At 39.6% G+C, this 25,169-nt stretch overlaps 1 protein-coding gene across 7 annotated transcripts in view; it reads left to right on the top strand.

Annotated features, from left to right (window-relative positions):
- Window positions 1–25,169, top strand: part of shroom2a (shroom family member 2a) — a 33,545-nt gene that overhangs the window by 3,658 nt on the left and 4,718 nt on the right. For 2 of the 7 annotated variants that reach the window (XM_027013567.2, XM_027013566.2), the window contains exons 3-7: window positions 7,011–7,159; window positions 17,716–17,817; window positions 18,462–18,584; window positions 18,711–21,267; window positions 21,601–21,680. In XM_027013567.2, the coding sequence (XP_026869368.2) occupies window positions 7,011–7,159; window positions 17,716–17,817; window positions 18,462–18,584; window positions 18,711–21,267; window positions 21,601–21,680 (3,011 nt within the window). Of the gene's footprint in view, window positions 1–7,010; window positions 7,160–14,802; window positions 15,115–15,813; window positions 16,073–17,715; window positions 17,818–18,461; window positions 18,585–18,710; window positions 21,268–21,600; window positions 21,681–23,914; window positions 24,775–25,169 lie in introns of those variants that run through there. The other 5 variants (XM_027013571.2, XM_027013572.2, XM_027013568.2 and 2 more) reach the window with 5 other exon arrangements.

A 25,169-nucleotide genomic window follows, 5' to 3' on the forward strand; every position in this document is an offset into this window, starting at 1 on the left:
ATATCTGAAATACTGCTTCCTCTTTGATCTAACCATAGGCTACTTATGAAAGACAAATGACCTTCAGAAGCAGAATTCCTGTTATTGTCAAGGCTTGAATCTTTAAGTTGGATCCTTTTCCTGAACACTTTCTAAGTCATTGGCCCCATTAGAAGATGGTTTTGAGTTTGCTAGGCTGAATGGATATTCTGTTGTTTAGCTGCTGAGACCTTTACTCAACTTGGCACTTTTCCTTACCCCCTGCTGCCTGTGTCATTCCTAAGGAGTTGGTGAGACTGGTTAATTATGTATTCCAATATTAAGGTGTTTACTTTTTTTAGTTGTACATTTATGTAAATTGCTCCAAGTGAAACAAATTATTGGTGTTGTGCAAATGTTTACATTTAATGTTTTGGTTCTGTTTATTAAACACTGCTGTTGAACTGCATTGGCCAAGTGCTACACATGTTCTGTCATTCAGTCTGCATCCACGGAAAGCCAACCTTAGAAATTCTAGCCTTTGTCTTAGAATTTGAATCCAGTAGTAAATGTTTCAATACCCATTCAGTAAATCTGGCAGATAATTGCTTTCGGTGCTGTATTTTCCACTTCTGTTTCTAATTGTAATCCTCTTGATTTGGGTTTGATCTTATTTAGTTGTTCTGATTTGCATTGTTCAGGTGAGCTCAGATGCTAGGTTTTCTGATCCCAAAGCTCACCAGTGATTTTTGGCAAAGCATGTGCTCCTGCCTTATCTGTGACATTTCACAAGGCCAGTTTCAGTGACGTTTGCATTGGGTCAGGGTGATCTCATGTTTATTTTTACCTTCAGTTATTTTACTTTAACAGCCAGACATACACAAAACTGCTCTGTAGCCATTGACTTCAGACATCATACACAGTAGGATTCAGGTTTTGAATGGTGTATTAGCTATTTAGGGTAAGTATGCTTGTCCTGTCATTTGTGTTTAAATGTAGGTTTAATCATTGACCTTTGTCAAGGAAAGCAAAGCTTCTGGGAAGAGATTATTAGTATAAATGGAGCAAGAGCAGCCAGGCATCTGAAGAAATTCAGTAACCATGAATGATTTTTCTAAAAATAATACAACCTTTTATTTCTATTATAGAAAGCTGTACTTTGATCGAATGAAATGTTAATGTGCTCATTAACGTCCTGAGAAACACCCCCCCCCCCCCCAAAAAAAATCATATGCTTCAGTAGTTCCTCTTCATACTATTAAATAACTGTGCTGCTTTGGAAAAATAACTTTTTCTCTTGGTCTCCATCCCTGAATGTTCCAGAGTAGCAGAGATGGCATCATTCCTACACTGTTATTTCTGTGAACATTTAGGTATTTTGAGACTCTGGAAAAGCTGAAATATCCTAGTATTGAAGGAGAAAAGTGCAGCAGTACTTAATAATACACAATATTGTCTGAAGCTGGTGCTTAACTGTGCTTATCTTTATGTAAGGCCAGCCTGTGTTAATCCATCTGTGTTTGGGGAATGCTATTTAACCTATCTATTCCAATTCTTTTGCTTTGTGATTGCTGTGAGTGTGCTCTATGGCTCTTGAAGTAAACTGGCAGTGCCAGGAACGAGAATGGAATGTTGGAGATTTACTAGATTCTCTGAATGTACTGAATTATGTCTGACAGCCTGAAGCCTGTTGGAATGACACAATCTCACATCTGGGATAAATTTAACTTGAATTTAGCTAGGTAAGTTTAAAACCATCACATGGAATTCTGCCTTTGATTTTTAAATGAAGGAGGTATGCAGGCCATGATGTACTTCATCGACCAAGGAACTTACTTAGGTCACGATGAAATATGAAGGGACCCCTTATTTTCAGGGAAGTGTGATTTTCAAAGTATGTAGGTGGGACTTATTCATAATTATTACTATCAAGCACACATTTCTCTGTTCTTGTTTTCAGGCAAACATTTATTGTTCATGATTTTTTTAACAGTATATGCAACCATGCATTAGTGGATTATATTGAAAAAAGATTTAGCTAGTTCTCTTTGTGAAGCTTGTTTATTAGAATCAGTATATACTTTTTAGTTTGACTAATGAAATATATTAATATATTTAAATATCAAACCACTTGGAAACCATTTGATGTTGTTTAAGTTGGGAGTTGGAGAAAACTGAAGCTCATTAAAATGCTTGGCATTCTTTTCATACCACTAGTTTTGCCAAAGGTCTTCATTGTGTTTATTTTAAATCCCCCAGTTCAATAAACCCAAATAATCCTGTTTTACACTGCTAGCACTGCTGAATGTAGATTTGCATAAGGCCATTCCACTTTTTGTTTTCCACATGAACATATGACTTTGTGGAATGGCGTTTTTCTTGCAGGGCGCACATTTCATAAGTGCCATACCTATTTGCAGACAACCGCTGTAAACAGTTACGTATCATGTTGAAACGTGTCAATAGCAAGCTAACTGAAAAGGCATGTCTTACTGAGTATGGCCAGATTACAAAAAAGTCACACTTACAAACATAATGTTTAGTCTCCACCTCACTCCCAGCAACATTCAGATGAGAAGAAAGATGTTTGGATGTTACAGTATCACTATATCAAAGTTTAAGATGCACACCTCACGTGTTAAATCAAGGAAAATGTTAGACATAAGGCATGTAACCTGTAATCTTAAATATATTCTAGGCTTGAACTATTTTTTTTGGGGGGGGGGGGGAATATCTAATTACAATTTCTTATTTTTCAGATATTGTGATTTGATTTGTGATGTATTGTTTTAATGTCAAGCTTCAGTTCAATATTTACTGTGTTAAGATTTAAAATGTGATCGAGCATTGCCACCAGATGCCATAGGTATATTAACTGACCTGTATTCTAATGCAAGGATGAGAACTTAAGGTTATGAATTGCTTTCATCATGTATTTACTACAGTTATTAATTAAGCAATAGAACATGAGAGCAAGAGTGCCCCCATGCCCCCAAAACGTATTGTTAAATATGTTTTAATGGCAATTATTTCTTCCAAAGAGTAGTTCCACCAAAAAATAAGTGTCAGTCAGTTGTCAGAAGGGATAGGATCAGGGCTGGTTTATGAGGAGCCTGTCCACTTCCTCTTCCTCCCACTGTATCAAAAGATTACTGATAAATGCCATAGGGCACCTGCGATAGTCCTCAATGAATGGAGGTGAATGGAGCTAAACAGCAAAAAAATAGTTTCTCAATACTTGGCCAGGATCTTTCCTTAATTTTGGAAAGTAGAAGTGTGTATTGTAATAAAAGTAGCAAAGAAACTTGCTTGTATATTTCTTATTTCTACAGCATTTCAAAACCTTTTTGTGGCCAAGTTGTGAGAAACTGTTAAATTTAATTTTGAGCCATTTGGCTTCATTCACCCCAAGGCATTTTGGACTTTCTCGTGGGTGCCTCTAATGTCTGACCAGAAGACTAGTTCTCCTCTCTGGATTGGATGTGTCTTTATTGGCTAGCAAACCTGAATGAATTTAACAAGACATTAACTTCTAGATCACAAAAATGAAATCCACCTGATCCATTTTTTTAATTTCCTATTTTTGATTTTATTATAAAATCAAAAGTATGATCAATAATCCGTTGTTTTTTGGTATTAGATTCATTAATGAATAAAATGGTCTCCATTTTCCAATTTTGGATTCTCAGGTGAATATGAAAAGGAGAAATGATTCACATTTATTAGTGTTGTAGTGTTATTGGTCTATAGAAATCAATACACTCCTGTTCATTGTGTGATTGGAAAGGAACCATTGGCATCAAACTGCTCAGCTTGCTTCCATAGTTGCCATTTCTTATTTGTGAGCATGACTGGTACACTAGGATAATGACATCTTGAAGCCACAGCCCCACCATATTGGTATGCCCAATAAGTGTCAGTGATGGTTACCGTGTTAATATATTACTTGTCAAATGTCCCTGTTTTTATAAAAAAAAAACTGCCTTATCCACTTGACAAACTACAAGGTCATTAATTACTTTTGAAGTGGGATTTATTTTATTAATTTATTTAATAACATTTAGTTGAAAACATGAGACACTTTTGTGGTTCTCTGTTGCTAACTAGCTGGCTATCTGTTGGAAAACTTTTCCTACATAAGAATTCTGCTTTGATGCCTTTTTGTTAATTTATTGTTTTGTGTCATTGTTTAATGTGACAATGGACATCCTAGTCTTGTACTCAGCACATGAAGGCAATGTTGGATTACACACTCATGGGTATGGTTTGTCTATTCTTAAAGCTATTCATAAAGAATTTAGGAGAAGAAAACAGAGGTCAGCCTTGTACCATGCTCATATGGATGTATTGGGCAAAAAGTGCATGTGTGCATATTTGGACCTCTGGGTTCTATTTTGAGCCTTTTGTGCGTGTGCTGTGGGACAGGCAGATAAGCTGTCAACAGAACACACACATGCTGCACAGAGTCACGTCCAACCACCCACTTCCCGTGGCTCAGCTCTGCGGCACTCCCATGCCCTGGCCCTCGAACTCCAAGAACATCGGATAAGCCCAAAGTTTAAGACACTACATACTAAAAAAGCCTGCTGGAGCTCTAATGTCTGATTACTTATGCTTGAGGGCACACGAGGGCAAAATGCTGTCTGCTCAGCACAGAGGCCTATGTGCTAGGGTCCTCAGAAGGCTGTCACTGGCTGTGCTGAGCACTTGAAAAGTGATGGCGTGGAGGCTGAGATGCAACAGTAGACTTTAGGTGCTTTCAGGAGCAAACTTGAGTCACTCAGACATCACACCTTGGAGACCATATAAAGTTCAAGTAAAAAGAGGCATGCAGGGGGTTTGGGTTGACACAAATGTTCTCAAAAAATGTTAGTGAAGTTACATAGACTGTCTTCATTTATAGAATGTACAGAGACAGGAGAGACAAATTTGCAGGAGACAAATGTTCTAAGGTAACTTTAGTGTCTTATAACACAGGAGTGCTTTGAGTCCACATTATAAGCCAACTACTACTAAATCATAATATTGGTACTCTTATAAATTTATATTTACCAGCACTCGCAAGGTCATGTATGATTTGCTTCAGAATACAGCAATTATAAGATTTCTAAATGTGCATTTGTAGCAGTTAAAGGTTTATCAACCATTTGTGCAAACATTTGCAAAAAGTATAATCCAGCCATAAGGGTGAACTTGGAATTTAGAATCCTGGAATTAATGAAATTTTGGAGAGGCCTGTACGGTGCATCTTTCTTGCTCTTTTCTGTAGCCTGACTTCAGCAAGTTGGGGATGTCTCAACTCTGATGGCTGTGCTTAACTGACTCCAATGCATTTCTATTGTTCTCATTTTCTCAGTATGCTGTGGAATGCCAGAGGGGGGCATATCCATTTCTCTGCCTGGTTTAGATTAGCATTTGAGGTTATTTTAAGTTCTGCTTGTTCAGGCATTCTGAAGCATTTTCCTTGTTTTATTTTCTCTGAGGGGACTCGGGGGTTCCTGAATCCTGCACATACTGAAATAATAAACAGAGCAAAGCCAGCTTCTACACTGTTCAGAGCTACAATAACCACAGTTGTGCATTCTTTAGCCAGCACATATTTTGGGTTTGATGGTTTAAGATGTTCTGTTGTTCAGGAAGCCACAGGAGGTATTTTGCCAGGAAGCTTTTGGATTTGGCTTGCAACTTCAAAGAATGCTGTTGTCCCATAAGAGAACCAAGATTAAACAGTTAAGGTATCAGAGTTCATGATAAACATCAGCTATTTGTCAGCTATTTAATTCAGAATGTCACTAGTTCAGTAATTTCAGACTCATAAAAGTGCTTTTTATTTTGTGATTTTGTGAAATCTGAAATGCAAAAGAGCATTGTTTTACTAGGACAGGAAAGATGCAGATAACACTCACCTTAAAAGCCATCACTAAAGGAAACTGTAGAAAAATGCGCATTTTGGAGTTGCTCTGTGTTTTGGTATGGATCAGAATGCTATAGTCGATCTTGTAAAAGAGCAATGCAAAGATTAAATATAAAAATATAAATATAAAGCAGTGTTCAGTGTTGTTTTGTTTTGTCTTTTTTGTCCTCCACTGCCAACAGGCCAAAATGCTTTTTATTATAAGGCCAGTCAGAAAGTGTTTCTGGCTTTCCTGGTAAAGTTGGCAAATTGTGAAGCATTTGGGCAGTTTATTTTATAGTGCCTTATGATGTTCTACAAAAGGAATGCAGACTCCTGTGCTAATGCGTAAAACTTGGCTGATCTCTGCCGACGCATCCCAAGCAGAGTGAACGTTATTTCATCCTTACTGCCTCCGAGGACTTTGCCATGATGAAGCCAGTCATTTTTCACTAGGACATTACCCTTCATTGTGCTTAAGGTTTATGCACTGGGTTTTTCATACATTTCAGGAATTCACTGGAGCCAAAGTTACCACCTACCCTCATAAAATGTAGCCTTTAGGAGTGAATCATTATTAAAAGGCACAGGACGAACCTCATGGTGTCCAGACTGGAGATTGGCCCCCCAGTGTGCTGGTTTAAGGAGTAGAACATCATTAATGTTTGATCATTTACACAAGAAGCAAAATGCTTGACCACTAGAGTCCAGTGCCATTTTAGCCCAAGGCAACCTTTCATACTGAAAATTCCCTAATACTCCAATTGCTACTCATATAAAAACAAAGGTCAAATTAGTCCGAGATCGGTGAGTTGGCAGGGCAGCTGCTCATGTGCAAGCCTTTTGTTTTCTTTCTCAGAGAGTTGATGCTGGGTATACAATGGCTAAGGGTGAATTATAAGGGATCTCCTGTGTAATGTGTTTTGTTTTTTTTTTTTGTCTGTTTTTTTTAACCTCCTGCTAGTCATTTAAGTACATGTTTACTGTTAACTATAAACTCGCTGTGCATGCCTGTGAGGTTTTTCTTTTTTCCTTTCCTCCAACAATATGCATGTGTTTTTTGGTTTTTTTTTTTTAAATTTGTATTTATTTATTTATTTATTTAGTGAGTGATTTTGAGTTTCTACATACTACACCTTACCTGCCCTCTGTGTTCCAGGTGGAAGAAGGCAGTAAGGCGGCTGCAGTGAGGCTCCAGGCAGGAGATGAGCTTGTAACCATCAATGAGGTTCCACTCAATGGCTACCGGCAGGAGGCTATCTGCCTCGTCAAGGGCTCCCACAAGACACTCACTCTGGAGGTGAAAAGGTAAGGTGCCCGCACTGATACAGGTGAACCTGCCCTAGGGCCACCACGCACACCTGTTTCCCCATACGCTGTGCGTTCGCATCTCCATGGTTACCTTTTTTGGATGCAACCATAGAAACTATGGCAGTACAGACACTGATGAGGACCTTTTCCTTATGCTGAGCTTTGTCTTGTTCAAGTGATGCCAGTAAAACCGTTAGAAAGTGAAAATAGCAGGTGGCAATGTCTTTGCTTTACAGCTTATATCACACACATATGTATATATATAACAATATATATATAACAAATATTATGATTCCAGGTAAGTAACAGCAGTGTACAGTAGTAAGAAACGTAGCTAGAGATGACGGGGGTTCCAGAGAAATGGGACATTTGTCAGCACAGCTCATAAAGGACCTCTGTCCGAAAGTTCACTACAAGAGTGTTTTGAATCTCTCTGTGTGTCGTTTTTGCTTCTCCAGTTCTAAAATTCTATCATGTTTGCCACCATCACTCACTCTTTGCGTAAATGAAGTGTTAAACATTCCAGTCTTGCTATGGGAGGGCTGTGACTGATTTGCTCGTATTAAATTTTGACCTGACCATAGCGCTGAGCAGTTTATTTTTTATATGCGAATGAAGGGGTTAGATTTTCTCATACAACATGGATGATGATGATGCTATTCAGTAAGAGCTTTGCTGTGTGCATTTAGCCTGTAACATTAACAGTTTGTAGAAAGTATATAGTCCTGTTTAGTGGTTTACTTGTCACTAATTGTCCTATTTTACCTTTGAATGTGCATGTAAGTCAGCTATGCTGCCAGCTAGCAACAGTGAGGTGAATTAGTGCCTGGTAATGAAGACATTCTCTGCTGACTCGGTAAAGTATCTGACTACACATTTGACCTTGTCCATGGCTCAGCCCTGTATGCGAAGCTAATACTTTTTCTTTCTGAACTAATAAAGCAGCTCTATGATTCATGGTTAGAAAACTCACTGTTTCAGTGGAGCTTGTTTTACATGCTTCTCGGGTATCATCTTTTCCCCAAAACTCCAGATGAACTGTTGCTCTGTGAAAGCATGTATCTTGTGAAAAATCTGGAATCATGAATGGTTTGTGCATTTCCTTTAAGTCTTTGTTTATTCATTGTGTTTAATTGAAAATAATGTCTTTATTAAATGTACATTGTTGAATGGAATCTTAACATTAGCTCCTATTCTCACATGACTCCTAAGCGGAAATGTTTCTCAACATTTCTAAATTGTTTGCGTATGTGAAAGTGGATGCTGAGTATCCATTCAGTGCATCAGTCTCTCCACAAGTAGGGCCTGGATGGGCCAGTTAGGCCAGATTGTTGCTTGATTGTGTAAGCGCTACTGGAACATTCAGGAAATGCACCAAATGGTTGTGTTTAACATAAAGGCCCCCTATTATGGAAACTGAATTTCCATCACTTTACTGAAAGTAAAAAACAAAAAAAAATTGTTAAATATAGCTGAAAATATTTAATACTGTTAAAGTTTCAAAATGCACCATTCACTCCCCTGGTCCATATAGTCTATAAATGGGATCAAAACAGCAAAAACAGCCAGGTTTGAAATCACTCTTCCTCTGATGTCACAAGATCAAGCTCATTTACATATCTCCACCTGTTCAGACTTCAGGATTGTAGCCCCACCCTCTTGCATTGCAGTTCTCCGGCATGTTTTGTCCCTGAGTGCTTTTTGAAGTCGGCACAATACAGAGCAGCCAATCAAAACAGAGCTCATTATTTTTGTCACTCTTAGGCTCAGTAACAGAAACAACCTGTTTAATTCTAGGGGAAAAAGAGAGGTTGGAAAATGGTTATGTAAAATGTATTATGACCCCTTTAAAGTCACAAACATCAAGGTATAGGGGGGAAAAAATGAAGGACATTGGCCCTTTTAAGTGTAGTAGGATCCTGGAATTTGCTTTTTCATTTAAAGAATAGAGTGCATGAATACATGAGTTTTTGACATGTCGTCATCATATATGAAATAAACTGCACATGTCCAATTTTAAAATCTTTATTTTAAGAGAATCATTTAGGCTACATCATCTTAATCCTGGGCTATAGCGTAACATTTTAGCTGCTGCTGTTGTTTTTTTGTATTCAGTCTGGCACTGGATCCAGAGAGGCTAAAGAGACCATCTGGCCTATTTCATGCAAAAAACTTACCTCTGTGTCTGATGTCTGTTTTTGTGGTAATGTTGTAGTTTGAGTGCACCATTACGTAATTGATTGTCTTAAGTGAGTGCAGCACTATGGGGGGGGGGGCCCTGTGTGTGTCTGTGTCTGTGTCTGTGTCTGTAAGATTCCACTCCACCTGCGTAGCTAATGCAGTACCTCTTTGGAAACCTTGTGTACTACACTGAAGTTTTTACTACCACTGTGGGAGAGGGGGTGGCAGTTGGGTGTGATCTTAATCCCAGTGTCGGTTATTGATTGCATAACTCCATTTTAGCTTTTGAAATATTTAAAGGGTACCAAATTACAATAATTGTAACACTAAGATCCCTGTCTTGTTGTTTTGACTTGGTAGGCATCTGGGCATAAATGTTATCAGTTTCCTCAGGGACTGGCTTATCTTTGACTAATGAGGAAATAGGAAGGCTTCAGCTTCTGCCCATTTCTGAGGGTGTTGCCTGCATTTTGCATATGATGACCTCATTTGAAGCTATGAAGTCATACAGAGGGGCGGGAGCAGTCAGTCTTGTTCCAGGTACTGTGCAAACACTGCAGGTGTGATTTTTTTGTAATTGCAAAGCTATGCTTATTAAGCAAGAGTACGCAGACTTGTCTTGAGGTGAAATGATGCAGTTTTGCTTGTGCTCTTGTGTTTTTGTTAACTGTAATCTGATAAATTAATTTATGCCAGCTCATATAATTGTACAAATAATACCTCTGTATTGGTCCTCTTTTTTCAGGACTCTCCCATGTAGTCTTTACTTTGCTGTAAAATGGCATTCAGAGTCGTGGTGGAACATTCACCCACAATTTGCTCTCGGGTGCCATATGAAGGAGTGTAAAAGAATAGTGAACATAATACTGTATTACATTAAGTAGGAGAGACCCACCCTGCTCCTTCTGTGTTCTGTTTTCATATAGGGGATATAAACTGTAATTAAACACAGTGCAAGAAACACCAAGAAGGTTGTTGTATCCTGATTTGAAAAATCCATAAAGTCAGCCATGTTGCCAAGTTTTTACTACTGCAAATAAAATGCATGCTAGCCACTTAACAAAGCACAGCACAAAAGAGCTCTCCATTCCAGTCAAATGAGTGCACAGCACACTGACCCAGTGAAACAAAAGTGGCATGTGGATCGCACCATTGTTGCCGTGGGCAACCCTAGTGCCCTGCAGACTTTGCTTGTTCGGATTCCCAGGGCCATGCTGAGCTTGCAAGGACACACACAGCTGCCTGGTGGCAGCCAGTGTTGTCTCACACGACAGCAGAAAGACCAGCCAGTCATCAGAGCACAGAACCTGGAAGCTTTGCTCTCAGTGCTTTGCTTGTAGTGTTTCACTCTCTTTATATTTACATGCTAGCACCATGGTTAATTGTAACACCAAATGAATGAAGATTACAGGACTTTTATTAAGCCCACATGCTGTAATGGCAATCAAAAATGTTTAAAATGTTATGGCAGCTGTGTTGCTGCTCCTTTTATTTAATAGATATGGATTTTCTTTCTTTGTTTTTGGAACCTTTGCAAATTGCAAAGGCAGTGTAACTTTTACTTGATGCTTTTTTTTCCATTGATTAAAATCATGCCAAGATTTTGTAATATTATTACAATAACAAATGGCAATCGTAAACAGTGACGTGAGACCGCTGATGCTTAGAATGAAGGCGTTTGTTCTTCAGAGTTATGAACGCCATCTAGTGGAAGAATACTCAAATACCGTCATATAAGGAAATGCCCATGAAACCTTATCAAATTTAGACAAGCACATAGCCTACAAAATTGTCTAATTCCAGTGTTTTTGTTTAGCTGGCATGCCAAGGTTGGAGACATGTTAACGATGTGGATATGATGAGTAATTAATGTCCACTGTCAGCAAGGGGTTCTGTGTCCATTGGGCTTCTGTGCTTGCCTGTGTTTGTTTGGCAGAGTTTGTGCTGAGATTACTACTGTTGTTCTGGCAAATAGAGTGCAAAACAAAGCAAACAATGTCTTCACATAACTAGAAATAGTCACCCTTCAACTTAATATTGTATGCGAGAAGCTAGCTTCAAATATTCTATCTGTGATTTTTCAGTTGAAGTAGTATAATGGCACACAACATAAATGTTACATGAGCTACATGGGAGATAAAACTGGGCCTCTGGCTAATTTGCAATTTTTTCCAGCTGAAAGCTTGCAAATGTTGCCTGGAGTGAGTGAGCCACTTTAGTGTACTGGCACCTCCTAGAAAATGGTGGAAGAAACAATACAGACGATTCTGCTGATTAGGTTATTTCTGTGACAAGATGCTTTAAAAGGTATGTTGGGAAACTTATGCTTTGACAAGTACTAGACAGCTTGTGCTTTGGTCTATTGTAAGAGAATTGGGTCAATGTAAAAAATATATTGTTGAGTGTTTGCATGTCTATATTGTATTGTTTTTTTTTTCTGCAGTGTTTCCGACAGAGAACTGTGCAAATGAAAACCTTACCATGTTGAGTATTTTTCCATTAATGAGATGGTGGTCATGCAGATAATGTTGATCAGTCCCCCCCTCCCCCCATTTTAGCATATAATACTCAAATAAATTCTGTATATTTTGCAGTTTAACCAACAAGAAACAATAATTAATCATTAGTTTTCGCCTGCCCACCTAAGCCCTTATATCGCCATCTAAAATCCTGCAGTTTGTGGTGAAGCTGTAAGTTGTGCACAAACATTCTATCCAATAGAATGCAGTAGCTGGGTGCTGTTATTGCCCTGAGCGATGCTGGAGCATGGTTCAGAATCCTGTTAAATCCTGCAAAGCTCCTCGGTCTCATAAACTCAGAGAGTGCTAACCTTAAGATGTGCTTGGCTTACATGGGCTCTTTCGAGGACTTGTGCAAGACTTTCCTGGTGCTGTATTACTCTTGACTTTAGATAGTTTGAGTAAATTGTTTTGTTTTTTTTTTATATAATGCAGGAAAGCACTATTAAAGGCAATTTGACACCAGACTCGCCTCTCTAAATTAATTGTGATTTCCATCACCGAGGTGAGTCACACACACCCGCATCTGCAAGTCCCCTGCAAGTCTCACACATTTTTATTAATATTGACAGAAAAGCTGTTTCCACAAGGTTCTTTAATCAAATGTAGATAATTGCAGGGAGTGTAATATAATAGGGATAATTAGTGTGTTACATACCTCTAGCAGTTGGTTCAGAACCTATGAGTAATGAATAATGACAACAGCAGTATTGACCAAAAGGTCATTTGCTATTGATATTTCTGTTTGACTTCCTTCCTCTTGGATTCATTTTAGCATGTAGTAATATGCTCTTGGTTCAGTCTGCTGTTGGTTCATTCTGAAGATCTGAGTACTTAAGAACCCACTTGACCTCCACATATGTTGCAGAGAGCCCTGTGAGTTTCTGTTCTGCCTCTATGATGGCTGGTATGTGGCTAGTACATGGAAAAGATGAGTGATGAGAAATCTGTCTGCCGGTACTCACATCACTGCATTTCAGTGACATTTAACATGAACATCCTCATGATGGGCTTACTCCCTGTTATGCTGGGAATTTCATAAGACTGCCAGCACAAAGAATTAGGGTCATGATAAGCGAAGTTTTTGACATTCAAAGGTGGCTCTGCCACATGAGTTCAGAGGGTACTGTCTGCTACTTTGTGCTTTTAGAAACATATCTATGGTGTTGTATTTAATGAGGTACTGAGATTTTTCCTTCTCTGCCTGTGCCAGGCAAACTTTGCCTGATCTTTAGCCTATTTGGATGTTTCAGGGATTATTCACAAAACAAAAATGATGTAGAATGGCATATGAGTGCTGATGTAAAAAGCTTTGTCATGTAAACTGTAGAAAGATTCTATAAAAAGGGAAGACTTTACAGACTCCTGGGGCAGCCAACTGTGCAACCACTGACTCAACGGCTGGTATGACATGCAGCTCAGGAATGTGTTGGTCATTACAGGAGGCTTACGCTTGGCCTCTCTCGGCCCTTTAGCAAGGGGCTGATTCTGGTGGGTGCTGAAAAAAGTCTTTGTGTTGCCCTTCAAAAACTAGGAAAATCGCTGAATCCGATGTAGCCTGTGCACTTAATTGCTGAAGCACATGCTGCCTTTGCATCTTCTTTGCACTTAATCAGCAATCTCTTTAGTCTTGGTATGAAGTGTTATTGTTGAACATTTGTGCTTTCCTGCTTATAGGACAAAATAAATTCAATGTAGACGAGTTATCCTAATCATATGAACTCCCTTCATTAGTCAGATGATGTATTTTAGACCAGTTAAAGCAGTTTTAACCAGGTCCTTTTTGTACATTTGAGTCCAGGGTTACACTTGTTTTCTCAGTGTGACTTGGCGCATCCAAACATTCCGCGATGCATTAAACGTCAGGTGTGTACACTCTCAGGATGAACGATCAGATGGTTAACCGACTTGACATTCAGCATGAAGTTGCCTGGCTACAACTTGAAAATCAACATATTAAAGTTGTCATTGATGTGCTCTGTGTTGAGATCCAGTTGCAGTTGTGATTACTGAAGTCACATTCATAAAACTTGCCTGAGGTCTTATCGTAACATTGAAATGTAGCATTTATTTCACATGACCCCTGTCTGGAATGTGAGAGTAAGAGTTGTCCCACAATGCGTCATTGTGCATCAAGGTTTATGCATTTCATTTATTTATTTATTATAGCCTGCTCTACCTATCAACTACAGGCCAAACAGTTCTTCTGTAATCATCATTCCTGTCATCAGACAATTTGTTTGAATTGCATGGCAGACTTTAATCAAGCACTAAACTTTGTAGGTCACAGTTTATCTTGTACCCTACTCAACACTTGTTTTTACAGGCTCCATACAGGCTGTGTTGGTTTAGAAGGAACCTACAGGTTGACTATTTGAGTCTCTGACCTGGTCTTAAACCAGATGGCCCGTGTCAGTGCTTCAGACATCCAGTCTAACAGAGTAAGTCACCCGATCCATTTGGGGAGGTTGAGGTCAGGGGGCATGTTTGGTGAATACTGCTGCAGAGAGAGAGGTGCCCCACACAAGAATGAAGAGGGCAGCTATGGTGTCAAGTAGCCTGTGGATAGCACTTTTTTTTTAATTTTTATTTTACACCTATGTAGAGCTATAGAAAACCCAAATGTATAAGGTACCACTTTTTGCCTTGAGAATTTTCCTATGTTGTCTGATTCTATAAACATTCTGATGACCGTTGCTGACATCACCTTGTGCAGCAAGTGCACTTGTGCCCTGCAAAAAATCAACATGTTGCCATAGTAATGGAAGCCATGTAGGGCTGCCGCTGAACAGGGGATGGAGTTCAACCCTCTCAACTTCTCATTAATCTTTGGACCAATGGGAAGGTGGAGGCTGCGGGATTACTTAAAAGGGACTGGCTGCCACAGTACCCACCTCCCCAGATCTTTGCAGGGGTAAAACCTAGTGAAGATCTGCCTAGGATGAAACATGTGCACAGAAGTATTTATTTAAGCTTAAGGTCTCTAAAAGGGCATTATGAAGGCTATCCTTTTTTTAATTTTGTTTTTTATTTTAAGTGGGTACAACAGATGTTTGAAAAGACTCACTCTGATCAGGCACTGGTCATCTATGGAGGAGCTTTTGTCAAGCCCAGTCTTTGATGTGAATGTGGAATGCAGTGCCTGAGTAGTCCACTGGAGAAACCCGGACTTGAAACCTCAGATCTGCTGGTCTGGAAACCTGATTAGGAATTTTTGCTTTTGTGTCTTTTGTTGACTTGAGGGTCTGCTTGGTGAGTTCAGAGACTTACTTAGCTACTGTTTTGTTTCTGCATCCTTTGTCTCAAAATATTATGCCTTTTTTCTATAGTCATTTCTTCTACATTGTTGAAGCATGTATATGAAATAATTTTGGCACCATTTCAAATTTTGCAACTCTGCAACAGTTAAGTTGTTAACTGTTAAAATGATCGGCATGTGTGTTTTGATTATCAAATTCAGGAATGGTTTTCCTACCAAACATAATGTGACGCATTGATCTACATAAACAGCTGTGAGCACACTTCAGTATTTCATTCCTCTAAATAGTTTGATAATCTGTGGAGATACTCTTGTAAGCCTATTGGTAGCAGCACAATTCTTATGTGCCTTCATTGCCACCACTACCCCCCACCCACCACGGCCTGAGCTGGCCCTCACTGAATGCTTTGCATGAAGGAGTTGGATTGGCTGTTGCCTCTTCACCAGTGATTTGTTAGTTTTTGAATCAGCCTCGCTGTGAAAACTGTGGAATGGGACTTTCCTTGCTAGCCCCCCACCTTGGCCTCCATTCTGCCTGGGCTCCACTGATCCAATCCACTGGCATATCTGTGCTGGACCAGCTGTAGCCCTGACAATACGTCCAATAAAGCGAGATACATTAGCATCTGAATGCTTAGTACCATGTGTGGCTACCACAAAGACACTTGAGGCATTTACCCGAGAAAGAGAACAGTAGGAAAACTACTTCTTTAGGGCCTCGCGTTCCTTAATTTGTCATTTAGGCTTTTGTGTAATCTTTCTAACCTGCAACAAGAAAGAACTTATGTTTAGTCAATTTTGTTTAAGTTCTATGTATAGAGCATTTTGTCGCTTTTCTTCTCAACATTTTTCTAACCTGTCTGAAGCAGACTGAAGCCGCAAAATTGGATATCTAGTGTGAGAGTGGACTGTGCTTGTGACAGACTAGAGTTTGAAGGTCACTAGTCAAGTGTAAGTGGAATGTTTAATTTTAAACTTCTGGGTAACTTTGTGTTTTCGCCGTGTCTGGGCTTGGCTTAAATTTTTTTTATCAGTGTTTTATTTATCTCTGTGGGGTTTTTTTTTTTTAATAGTCAGAACATTTACATTTTTTACTAAAAAGTCAAACATCTTTGATTTTGATGACTAACATGATGTGTTTGTGATGTTTTCTCAGGGAAAATGTTAATTGGTTGAAAGAAAACAAGTAATTATGCTTGATCTATAATGTAGTTAAATTGGCCTAGTTCATTTTAATGAAGCTGCAAGTAACTATTGTGTGGTTTTGTAACATCTTAATTGGTACAAGCTCACTTCAAAACACAAGAATTTGTGTGCAACAGCATGTAACCATAAATAAGTTTCTTTAAGAAACACTGTACTGCAAACCAAAGCACTGAACCAGAACCATAGTATATGGTCTAGCATATTTATATATCACATAAAAATATCACACATGCAATTACTATATTGATAAAAATAAAACAAAGCAAATAAACTTTGGAGTGTGGACCACTCAGAATTATTAGGCTGATTGATTATTCAAATGTTTAAACAGTGTCAGCTGTCCCCTGTTGTCAAACATCAATCTACTTTAAAAGTCATCTTTGATGTTTCTTGGCAAGTGAAAAAGTATATTTTTCCTTTATTCAGGTATCTATTTTTACTGTGATGCTATGCTTGCTCAGACCAAAACTTGTCCCTGAAACACTTTAGTGAAGGCTATTGTTTGTTTGTTTTTGTTTCTTTGTTTGTTTGTTTTTAATGACCATTAAACATACTGAAAGAAAATATTCAGGCTATTTAATTTCAGAAGCCTTGGTAGCATCCAGTACAGTGGGTGAATTTCAAATCCCTCTTTCTTCAGACATCTTGATGCAGTCATATATTTCTAATGTTCTGGCAAAAACGATTTCCTTTTCCAAAATAGCTACTGATATTAGCAGTTAAATTTAAAATACTTTAAATTGTGTTCTTAAATCATTGTCTTCCTATTATGCACAGGTATGTTGTGCCATTTATACATGGATTTATTTATTTATTTATTTATTTATTTTCCCTTACCCCTTTTCCACCACAAGATGTCTCTCGTTGTTTGTTCTTACTGGTGTGATATGTCCCATGTATAAGAATTCAGAGCTTGGCTCTCTGTCTGGACTGATCATCAGCTTGGGAGGGCTTAGAGGGTGATTTATCTGGTGCAGGGAAGACCTTTAGACCCCTATCCCCTCTGGGCCATATGGCAGAAGCCTGAGACCAGTGATCTGTTTTCAGACCTTTGGCCAAATTGGATGTGTGATGCGTTCTTTTTTTAAATTTATTTATTTATTTTTAACGTGTTCATTGATGCATTACTTTTGTACGGTTTAGGGTGGAGATATATATAAGATTTGGATTTTTTTCCTCTACTACTTTTAATGTGTGTGTTTTGTGTGGTAATTGAAAGTAGAATTAGGTTAGTGCTGTTGGCCTTACTGCTGTTTGGCTATGTTATTTCACTCTTGGAGGCATTCTTGTCTGTGTTACCTAAAGGAATAACACAAAAGTCCCTGAGTCTCAGTTTATACTGAGCTCGGAGATTCAGTCTGTGTGTTCCTCCTTCTAACCCCCTTCAGGAGGATGAAAATGGTGGATATTGTAGCACAGAAAATGCCATCAGAGAGTGATGTTCACGTGGCCCGGAGCTTTCTAACGAAGATTTTGCGAAGTTCGATGAGGTATGGTATTGATGTTACCACCAGCCAACCCAGCCTTCTATACCATCCCATCCCATCCAATCAGATGTCCACCACGAATCCATTTCCTCTCTTGCGTTGCACTGTTTATGTACCAGCCCACTTTCTTCTTGTGTGTACCCATCCTTCACCAAAATGTCTTCATTTTAAACAATTCTTAAGGTCTTCCTGAAAATTTGTAGAATTTCTTAGGTGGTTGGAATTGGAAGAAAATGTTTGCACAGGAAAATCTGTAGTAATAATGTATTGAAGATGTATTTCATTTTGTTTGCTTCAGTGTGTTATTACTGTTGACTTCTCTTTTAAGGATATGACTTTTTCTAATGCAAGATTGTATTTGGGTTTTAGAGACACTACCTTTTAGCCCGATTGTTGCAATTAGTATCTTATCTATGCATTTTTTTCTTTTATAGTCAAAAGCGTACTTGTACCTTTTGTCTTTTCCTCTAAAATAAGAAATAGGTTACCACCACTGTACATCCTCTTGTACATTCCTTGATGTAATCATGAGAGTAGAGTTCATTCTGACTGCAGTTGCACACAGGCATTGATGCTTTGCCCTCTAATCCCTTTGCCATTCTGATCTCTCTCTCTCTCTCTCTCTCTCTCTCCATCATACCATTCAGGAGAAGTGAACCCATGAGCAGACCTCACTCCTGGCACTCCACCAAATTCAATGAGAACCAATCAGACACTGCCAAAGCACAGCACACACCCTCACCAGTCTGGCAAACAAGATATGATGCAAGGTAAAGAAAAGAACATTATTTAAACATTATCATTACGTCACTCTTTAGAAATAGTTTTTCTAATATAATTATTCCATCCCAGTTTTGTGCACTATCACAGCCTGAAATATGTATCTATTTCCTCAGTTCATTTTCCTCTGACATCACTACTGGCTGGCAGCAGACAAATCTGCGTCGAGTGTCAGACCAGTTCAGTTCCTTGGGCAGTATGGACAGTTTAGAGCACAATCCCCACCCATATCCATCCGGTCGCCTCTCTCCAAGCAAGTCTAATGCCAACAGCATTGAACATTTAGGAGGTGGAAAAAGAGACTCTGCCTATAGCTCCTTTTCAACCAGCTCAGGGACCCCAGATTATACACTGTCCAAAAGCAACACAGCCTCTACAGAGAACATGTTGTATAAAGTCAGCCAATGGGACTCAGGAAGCAGGCCTAGCAATAGCAGGATTAGTCAAAACCTGAGTGATGTCGTAAAACAGGATGACCGGCTTGGATTCCTACAGCTGCCTTCAGGGTCCAGTGGCCGGGAAAGCCCACGGGCAGAGGAGCAGACAGGCCATCGACACCCTGGCTCTGGAAGGGCTAGCATTGGACCAATTTGGCATATTCCTGACATGAAGAAAACCATTACCCCATCACCACCACCACCACCACCACCCACTCGCAGTGATAGTTTTGCTGCCACCAAGGTTCATGAAAAGGGTCTTGTTCCCAGCTACACTGAGGGCCCTGGGAATCATGTCCAGTCAAAGCTTCAGGGCAAAGGACTAGAGAAAGCAACAGACATCTCTGAGAGTACTCAAAGGAATTACCAATGCAGCGAACCAGGCCTGGATACTTGTCAAATCTACAACCCTGCACCCAAGAGTGAAACTCTTAATCCATACATAGCAATTGAGAGCTATAATCATTCAGGCCAAAATCTTAATCTAGATGATACATGCTCATTATCTAGCACTGATGTGCGAGCAGGCCTTTCATCATATACCCCATTACCCTACCACCACCGTCAGTACAGCGATGAGAGCACTTTCCATGCACCTTCCAGGACTCCATCTGTACTCAAGAATGTCATGTCTCAGAACATTGGTAGTTGCTACAGCAGCATGCAGGAATTACCCACAAATAGTCAGGCCCAGCACCATACCCATAACCAAATCAAAAGGCCCACTGCTTCAGTGTCCAGCACTGCCATTGACCAAAACGTAGACACCCACAGCTCAAGCCGTTACTACTGTGTCACATCTCGACAGCATCCTCTGGGGATGCCCCAGGCCTCTTTAGTCCAGGTAGAGGACTGGAAAGCTAATTCTGCCACAGAGATGACTCACAGTGGAGTTGAAACTTCTCAAGGACAACCTAAAGACAAGTATAACACAAATCAAGTTCCACAGCACCTTACAAATAACAAAGACAGCAATGAATATTACAGGCAAGTTGATGGTCAGCATGGGGCATACACATCAGCAAGTGGACCGTGTCAGTTACTTGATGATGCAGCAACAAATATTTTGGAAATCAGAGAAAACCACAAGTCAAATGTTGCAATAAACTTAGATGCACATTTCGTCAGTTATCCCCCTATTAAACAGTCTGAGCCAGGAAAAATTGCTGGACCTCTCGGATCAAAAGAATCCTCCCAAGAACATTTGCTTTCTGAAAGTGAGACAAAGTCAAGTCCCCCAAAAAACCCCATGCTGCATTCTCCATCCCAAGAGTGTGGTAGAGTGAGTGACAGCCAAGTTGAGATGGGTAGTGGAAGTGAGTCAGTGGAATCTGTTGATCATCAGGTTGCAAGGCAGACACGACATAATGACCGCTTTGCCACCACTTTGCGAAATGAGATCCAGATGAGGAGAGCCCAGCTTCAGAAAAGCAGAAGTACAGCTGCCTTGGGTGGGTCACTTGAGGCTGAAGAGCCTTCCGTGTGGAGATCTGCAGAAAACTCTTCTTCCTCGGATGGCTCCTTTACCAGCACCTATAAAGACCATCTGAAGGAGGCCCAAGCCCGAGTCCTGAAAGCTACTTCATTCAAGCGGAGAGACTTGGAGCCAGTGCTACTTGAGCACCCAGGAGCAGAGGTTCAGTCTGTTACTCGGAGGGATACATCACCTCTGCCAAGTGTTTCTGAGGGCCCACTAAGCAAACCTGCTTTAGGAGGAAACCAAGTGACCCGCATATGTGGCCGAAAGCGGATTCCAACAGAGAAGAAAGTAAGGTCCTTCTCTGAGCCTGAAAAAATGAATGAGGTGGGTGTTAATGAAGAGATGCCTCTCATAGACAGCTCTGTGTCTTTAGTTGGGAGGCTTAAGTTCTTCGAGGCAATAGCAAAACCAGCATATTCCAAGCCAACGCCAAAGCAGACATCTGATGACCCTAGCTTGGCTAAGTCTGGAGGAAGGCCACAGTCTACTGAAATTGAAGCCACCAGGAGGGATAGAAGTGCTAAAGCAGAAAACACAGAGAGCAGCAAACATGGCTCTGACTCCTTGCAGAGGTTGGGCACTTTTGCAGAATATGAAGCCACATGGAACACACAGAGAAAACCAGCTGAGCCAAGGCCTTCGGGCAGATATCACTCAGCTGATAATATCCTTGATCCCGGAGTGGAGGAACGGAGTAAGCCCTCATGTTTCCATGGAAGGTCACTGTCTTCTCCCTCGGAAGACTTCTATGGTCAGGTTAGTGTTATTTTAACATAAATACTACAATATATGTTTTATATCTATACATCAGAGACATGCAGATATATCAAAGTTGTGCTTTTTAAGACATTTGCTTTTGGCCTGCTTTAGATTGCTGAAATGAGTAATGGGAGAATAAGGGCAGGATCTTAGTCAAACATTATTCCATGTCTACAGAAAGTCACACCCTCATTGAAATAAAGCGGCAAATGCAGAACACCTCGTATATTGAAGTTAAACTAGTGTCGTAACAGGGGCAACCACTCACATGTGTTGATACATGCCTTTGGTTGTGGAATGTTTAAAAGTTGCATGTTCCATTCTTCTCAGAACATCCCAGTGCAGGAAAGGAGGTCAGCTGAGTATACTTCAATTGGAAAAAAGCTCTCTGACCATAAATCTAGCCCAAGGTGAGTCATGCAGTGTTTTCACTTGGTGTTCTTTAAATAATAATTACATGTTTTACATATAATGTTATTTATTTCATTTGGGTATTTTTAATCAAGTGAGGGATCCTGTCAAACTGTATCATTCATACAAATGTTTTTACCAGTCATGACAGTCAAGTAGTTTATTTTTGAATGCTGCAAATTTCAGACTGCACAGTCTCTTATCTACTCATGCAATAAGACGCATTTGTTACAGCAGAAAATGAATTAATGTGTCTTGTGTATTTAAGTAATTTTAAATATTTGAGAACAAGAGTTACTTAAAAAATGAAACCAGTGTTTTGATGTAAAGTCAGACTACAGAACTTTTCTAGTCCTCAAGTAGACGAATTCACAACAAAGCTAGCCACATGTCCTTTTGGGATGTAAATGATGCTCATGGTAATAAGTCAGACTTGCATTGTGCTAGTGTCTTGGTGAAACTGACCCAGTACTAAGGACTCTGCTGTTAGACAGAGTATTCTTATTCAGACCTAGTTGTGTTAGAGAACAGTGGTCCCTTTTGTATACACCAAAGGCCCAACTACAGTATGGCTTTAACCCAGATGTGACAACATGGCTATCCTCAGTAGATGGGGTTTGTATGCTGATGAGATTACTGACGTGTAAGCATTTGAATGTGATCCAAAAACTGCTAGTATCAATTAATTCCCCATATTTTTACCTTAATCCACTTGATCAAAGAGAACAGAAAGCAGTATTGAGATTTAGTTTTCTACTTGCTGTACGTTATATTGCCATGCTAGAGTATATTTTATTCTTCGGTACTGTAGTTTTGCATAAAAAAAGGCCAAGTATAATTTTTCATATCCTTTTCATGCCACTGAATATTCACTCAGTGAGTAGTAACAACTTCAGAGCATGGACATTTGCCAGTGACCATTTGTTTCATGCCAGATTGGATGTACACTTTTATTCTAATTATTTTTTTAATGTATTTTCAATGCATCAGGCACCATACAAAACCATCAGAATATGAAAACCATGTGAGACCATGTAAGAAACAGAAGGCTTGTTGAAAGCTTGTTTTGTGGTACAGTGCTGTTATTTCATTAACCTTGCAAGTAGCTCAGCCAGTACAAGCTGGTTATCAGCCTTGTGCCTTACTGTCAGAGTTGTAGAGTCTTAACGTCCATAAATGTGATTGTTTTTCTGCTGAAGATGAATTCGTGTGCTTCCATCTTCCTCTAAATGTCTTCAGAAGCAGTGTGGCTTTCTGACCCTTGTATGGACTCTCAGAAAAGCAAATGTTTATAGGTTGCATGTGTTGGTGATTGTCAGCTTGTGCTGAGGCGTGAGCGCTTGGCCTGAAGCTTTGGTGGAAAGTGATGACTGTTCCATAAATGAAATGTCTTGTGACCAGGCATGTTCTTATCCACTTTGTGTGTTTTCTTAAGATATATAGACTCAGCCACTGGTTTAGCTATGAGCAAGCGAAACAAACATTTATTGAGTTAAAGAAAACTGAAGAGTGGTTTTATGTAACAGCTCTAATCACTGCTCCTGTATGCTGTATCAGATGTTGACCTTGCAGGACTCCTTTGTTTTCCCTGTTTCATTCTGCATCATGTGTTGCATTTGCAGGCCTCTCTTCATTCTCTCTCTGTCTCCTGTGGGGAAAAGTAAGGGGTGGCTCAATTTAATTAGCATGTTGCCCACTAAAGCCTGCATCCATCATCTAAAGCTTGTTAAATTGCACCCTGTAAAATGATCGTGTATTCTCCTGCCTGTAATTAAGGTTCTGTGAAGAGCATGTTTACTGTGGAGTCTGTCTACACGTAACTTTGAAGCTCACAGCAGGTTTTTAAGTCAACCCTTTAGATTCAGCTGAGGTCTCTACCTGGCAGTCAGATAAAACATAATGCTGCACAGACATTATATCATTACCTCATATTGTTACTACTACATTTTTTTTCAATAAAAGAAAACATTAAGCATTTTTCTATCTCGCGTACATGTGTAAGCACACCGCTGGCACAGGTTTTTTTAGGTGAAACAAATTACGTTGTAGTCCATTAAGTGAATCTCACTTAGAGGTTTGTGTGTGTGTGTGTGTGTGTGTGTGTGTGTGTGTGTGTGTGTGTGTGTGTGTGTGTGTGTGTGTGTGTGTGTGTGTGTGTTAGAGAAACTTATTGACTTAAGTTGCGTGACAAAAGCTAGTGTTGAGTTAGGCCGACACAAGACATGTCAGTTGATCTGCAGGGAACCCCACCCAGGTGAGTTTACAGATACAGTCCTCCAGGAAGCACCTGTCACTGCCGACACCCACATGAGTGCTCGTTCCACCGCATTGTGTGATTACCTGATCGGTCCTAGTAAGTTCCCCTTTTGACATGCCACTGGGGCTAAAACTCAAAAGGATTTGTTTTCGCTGCATCGGAGCAGAGCTGGAGGCAAAGTGTTAGCAGTAAGTAGAACTCCTTCTTTTTCAAGGGTACATTTGCTAGTTTGAGAAAAGAGCGTTGTTTATTTCAGTAAAAATGTGACCGAACAGATGTAGGTTCAGCCCGTCATAATTGACTCTCATTACCTTTAATGGTCTAAATTAGTCAGTGCACTGGAGTGTGCTCTCAATCAAAGTCCTTGTTAGACGATCAGAATGACGTAGTGACCAGGGTGGTTGGTTAGTATAGTCCTTGGTACTCCTGTGGATGCAGTGATCAGTGACGTACACACTGCTTTGCATGCCTGTGATGCATTTGGCTGGCTTAGTCTGCCTGTTTTTTGTTTGTTTGTTTCTTTCTTTCTTTGTTTTTTGTATAGTTAAAAAACAAACAAACAAGATGCTTACTACTAAAATAATGCATTGTCAAAAATTCCTTTTGTCCTACGGCATGTGTTATATAAAATGGTTTGCTGAATCTCTGAATGTTTATGGGGTTGTTTACCTCTGCTTGGTTTGGGTTCATTTCTGCACCTTCTGCATGCCCTGACTGTCTTTGGCTTTTGGCTTAATGAAACTTTACTTTTTCCTTTTCTCTGCGTATTCCCCTCTGTCTTTCAGTCCAAATCTTCTGTTTTCTGAGTACAGTCCCAGGCTCCTTGTGCCTGACAGGTACTTGAGCTGTCCATGAAAAAGCGATTTGTGGTTAGCCATATTTGTGTGTTTTTGGCATTCAGCATTGAGGTAAATTCTGTGTTAATAATGTGCTGCAGGGAATTTAATCCGGTTTAGTGGGTAAAATGACTCATCCCTTGAAAATCCACTGAAAAGTCATTTCAATAATATTGTTTGATTTTGTGAATATTTTTTTTAAAGTCTTTTTAGCTTTAAATGCACTGCCCCTTGGACTCTTCTCTTTACCTACCATGATTGTATCACCATTCCTCCATAAAGTAGTTCCAACAAGACGCTTCTGTTCCGGTTTACAGCCACTGCATTTAAATCAAATATCATTGACCAAAAAAAATGTTAAAAAAATAAACCAAATCAATTGAGATTAAGGTGGC

Source organism: Electrophorus electricus, chromosome 3 (genome assembly GCF_013358815.1).
Source record: "Electrophorus electricus isolate fEleEle1 chromosome 3, fEleEle1.pri, whole genome shotgun sequence".
In the NCBI taxonomy this organism is placed as follows: Eukaryota; Metazoa; Chordata; class Actinopteri; order Gymnotiformes; family Gymnotidae; genus Electrophorus; species Electrophorus electricus.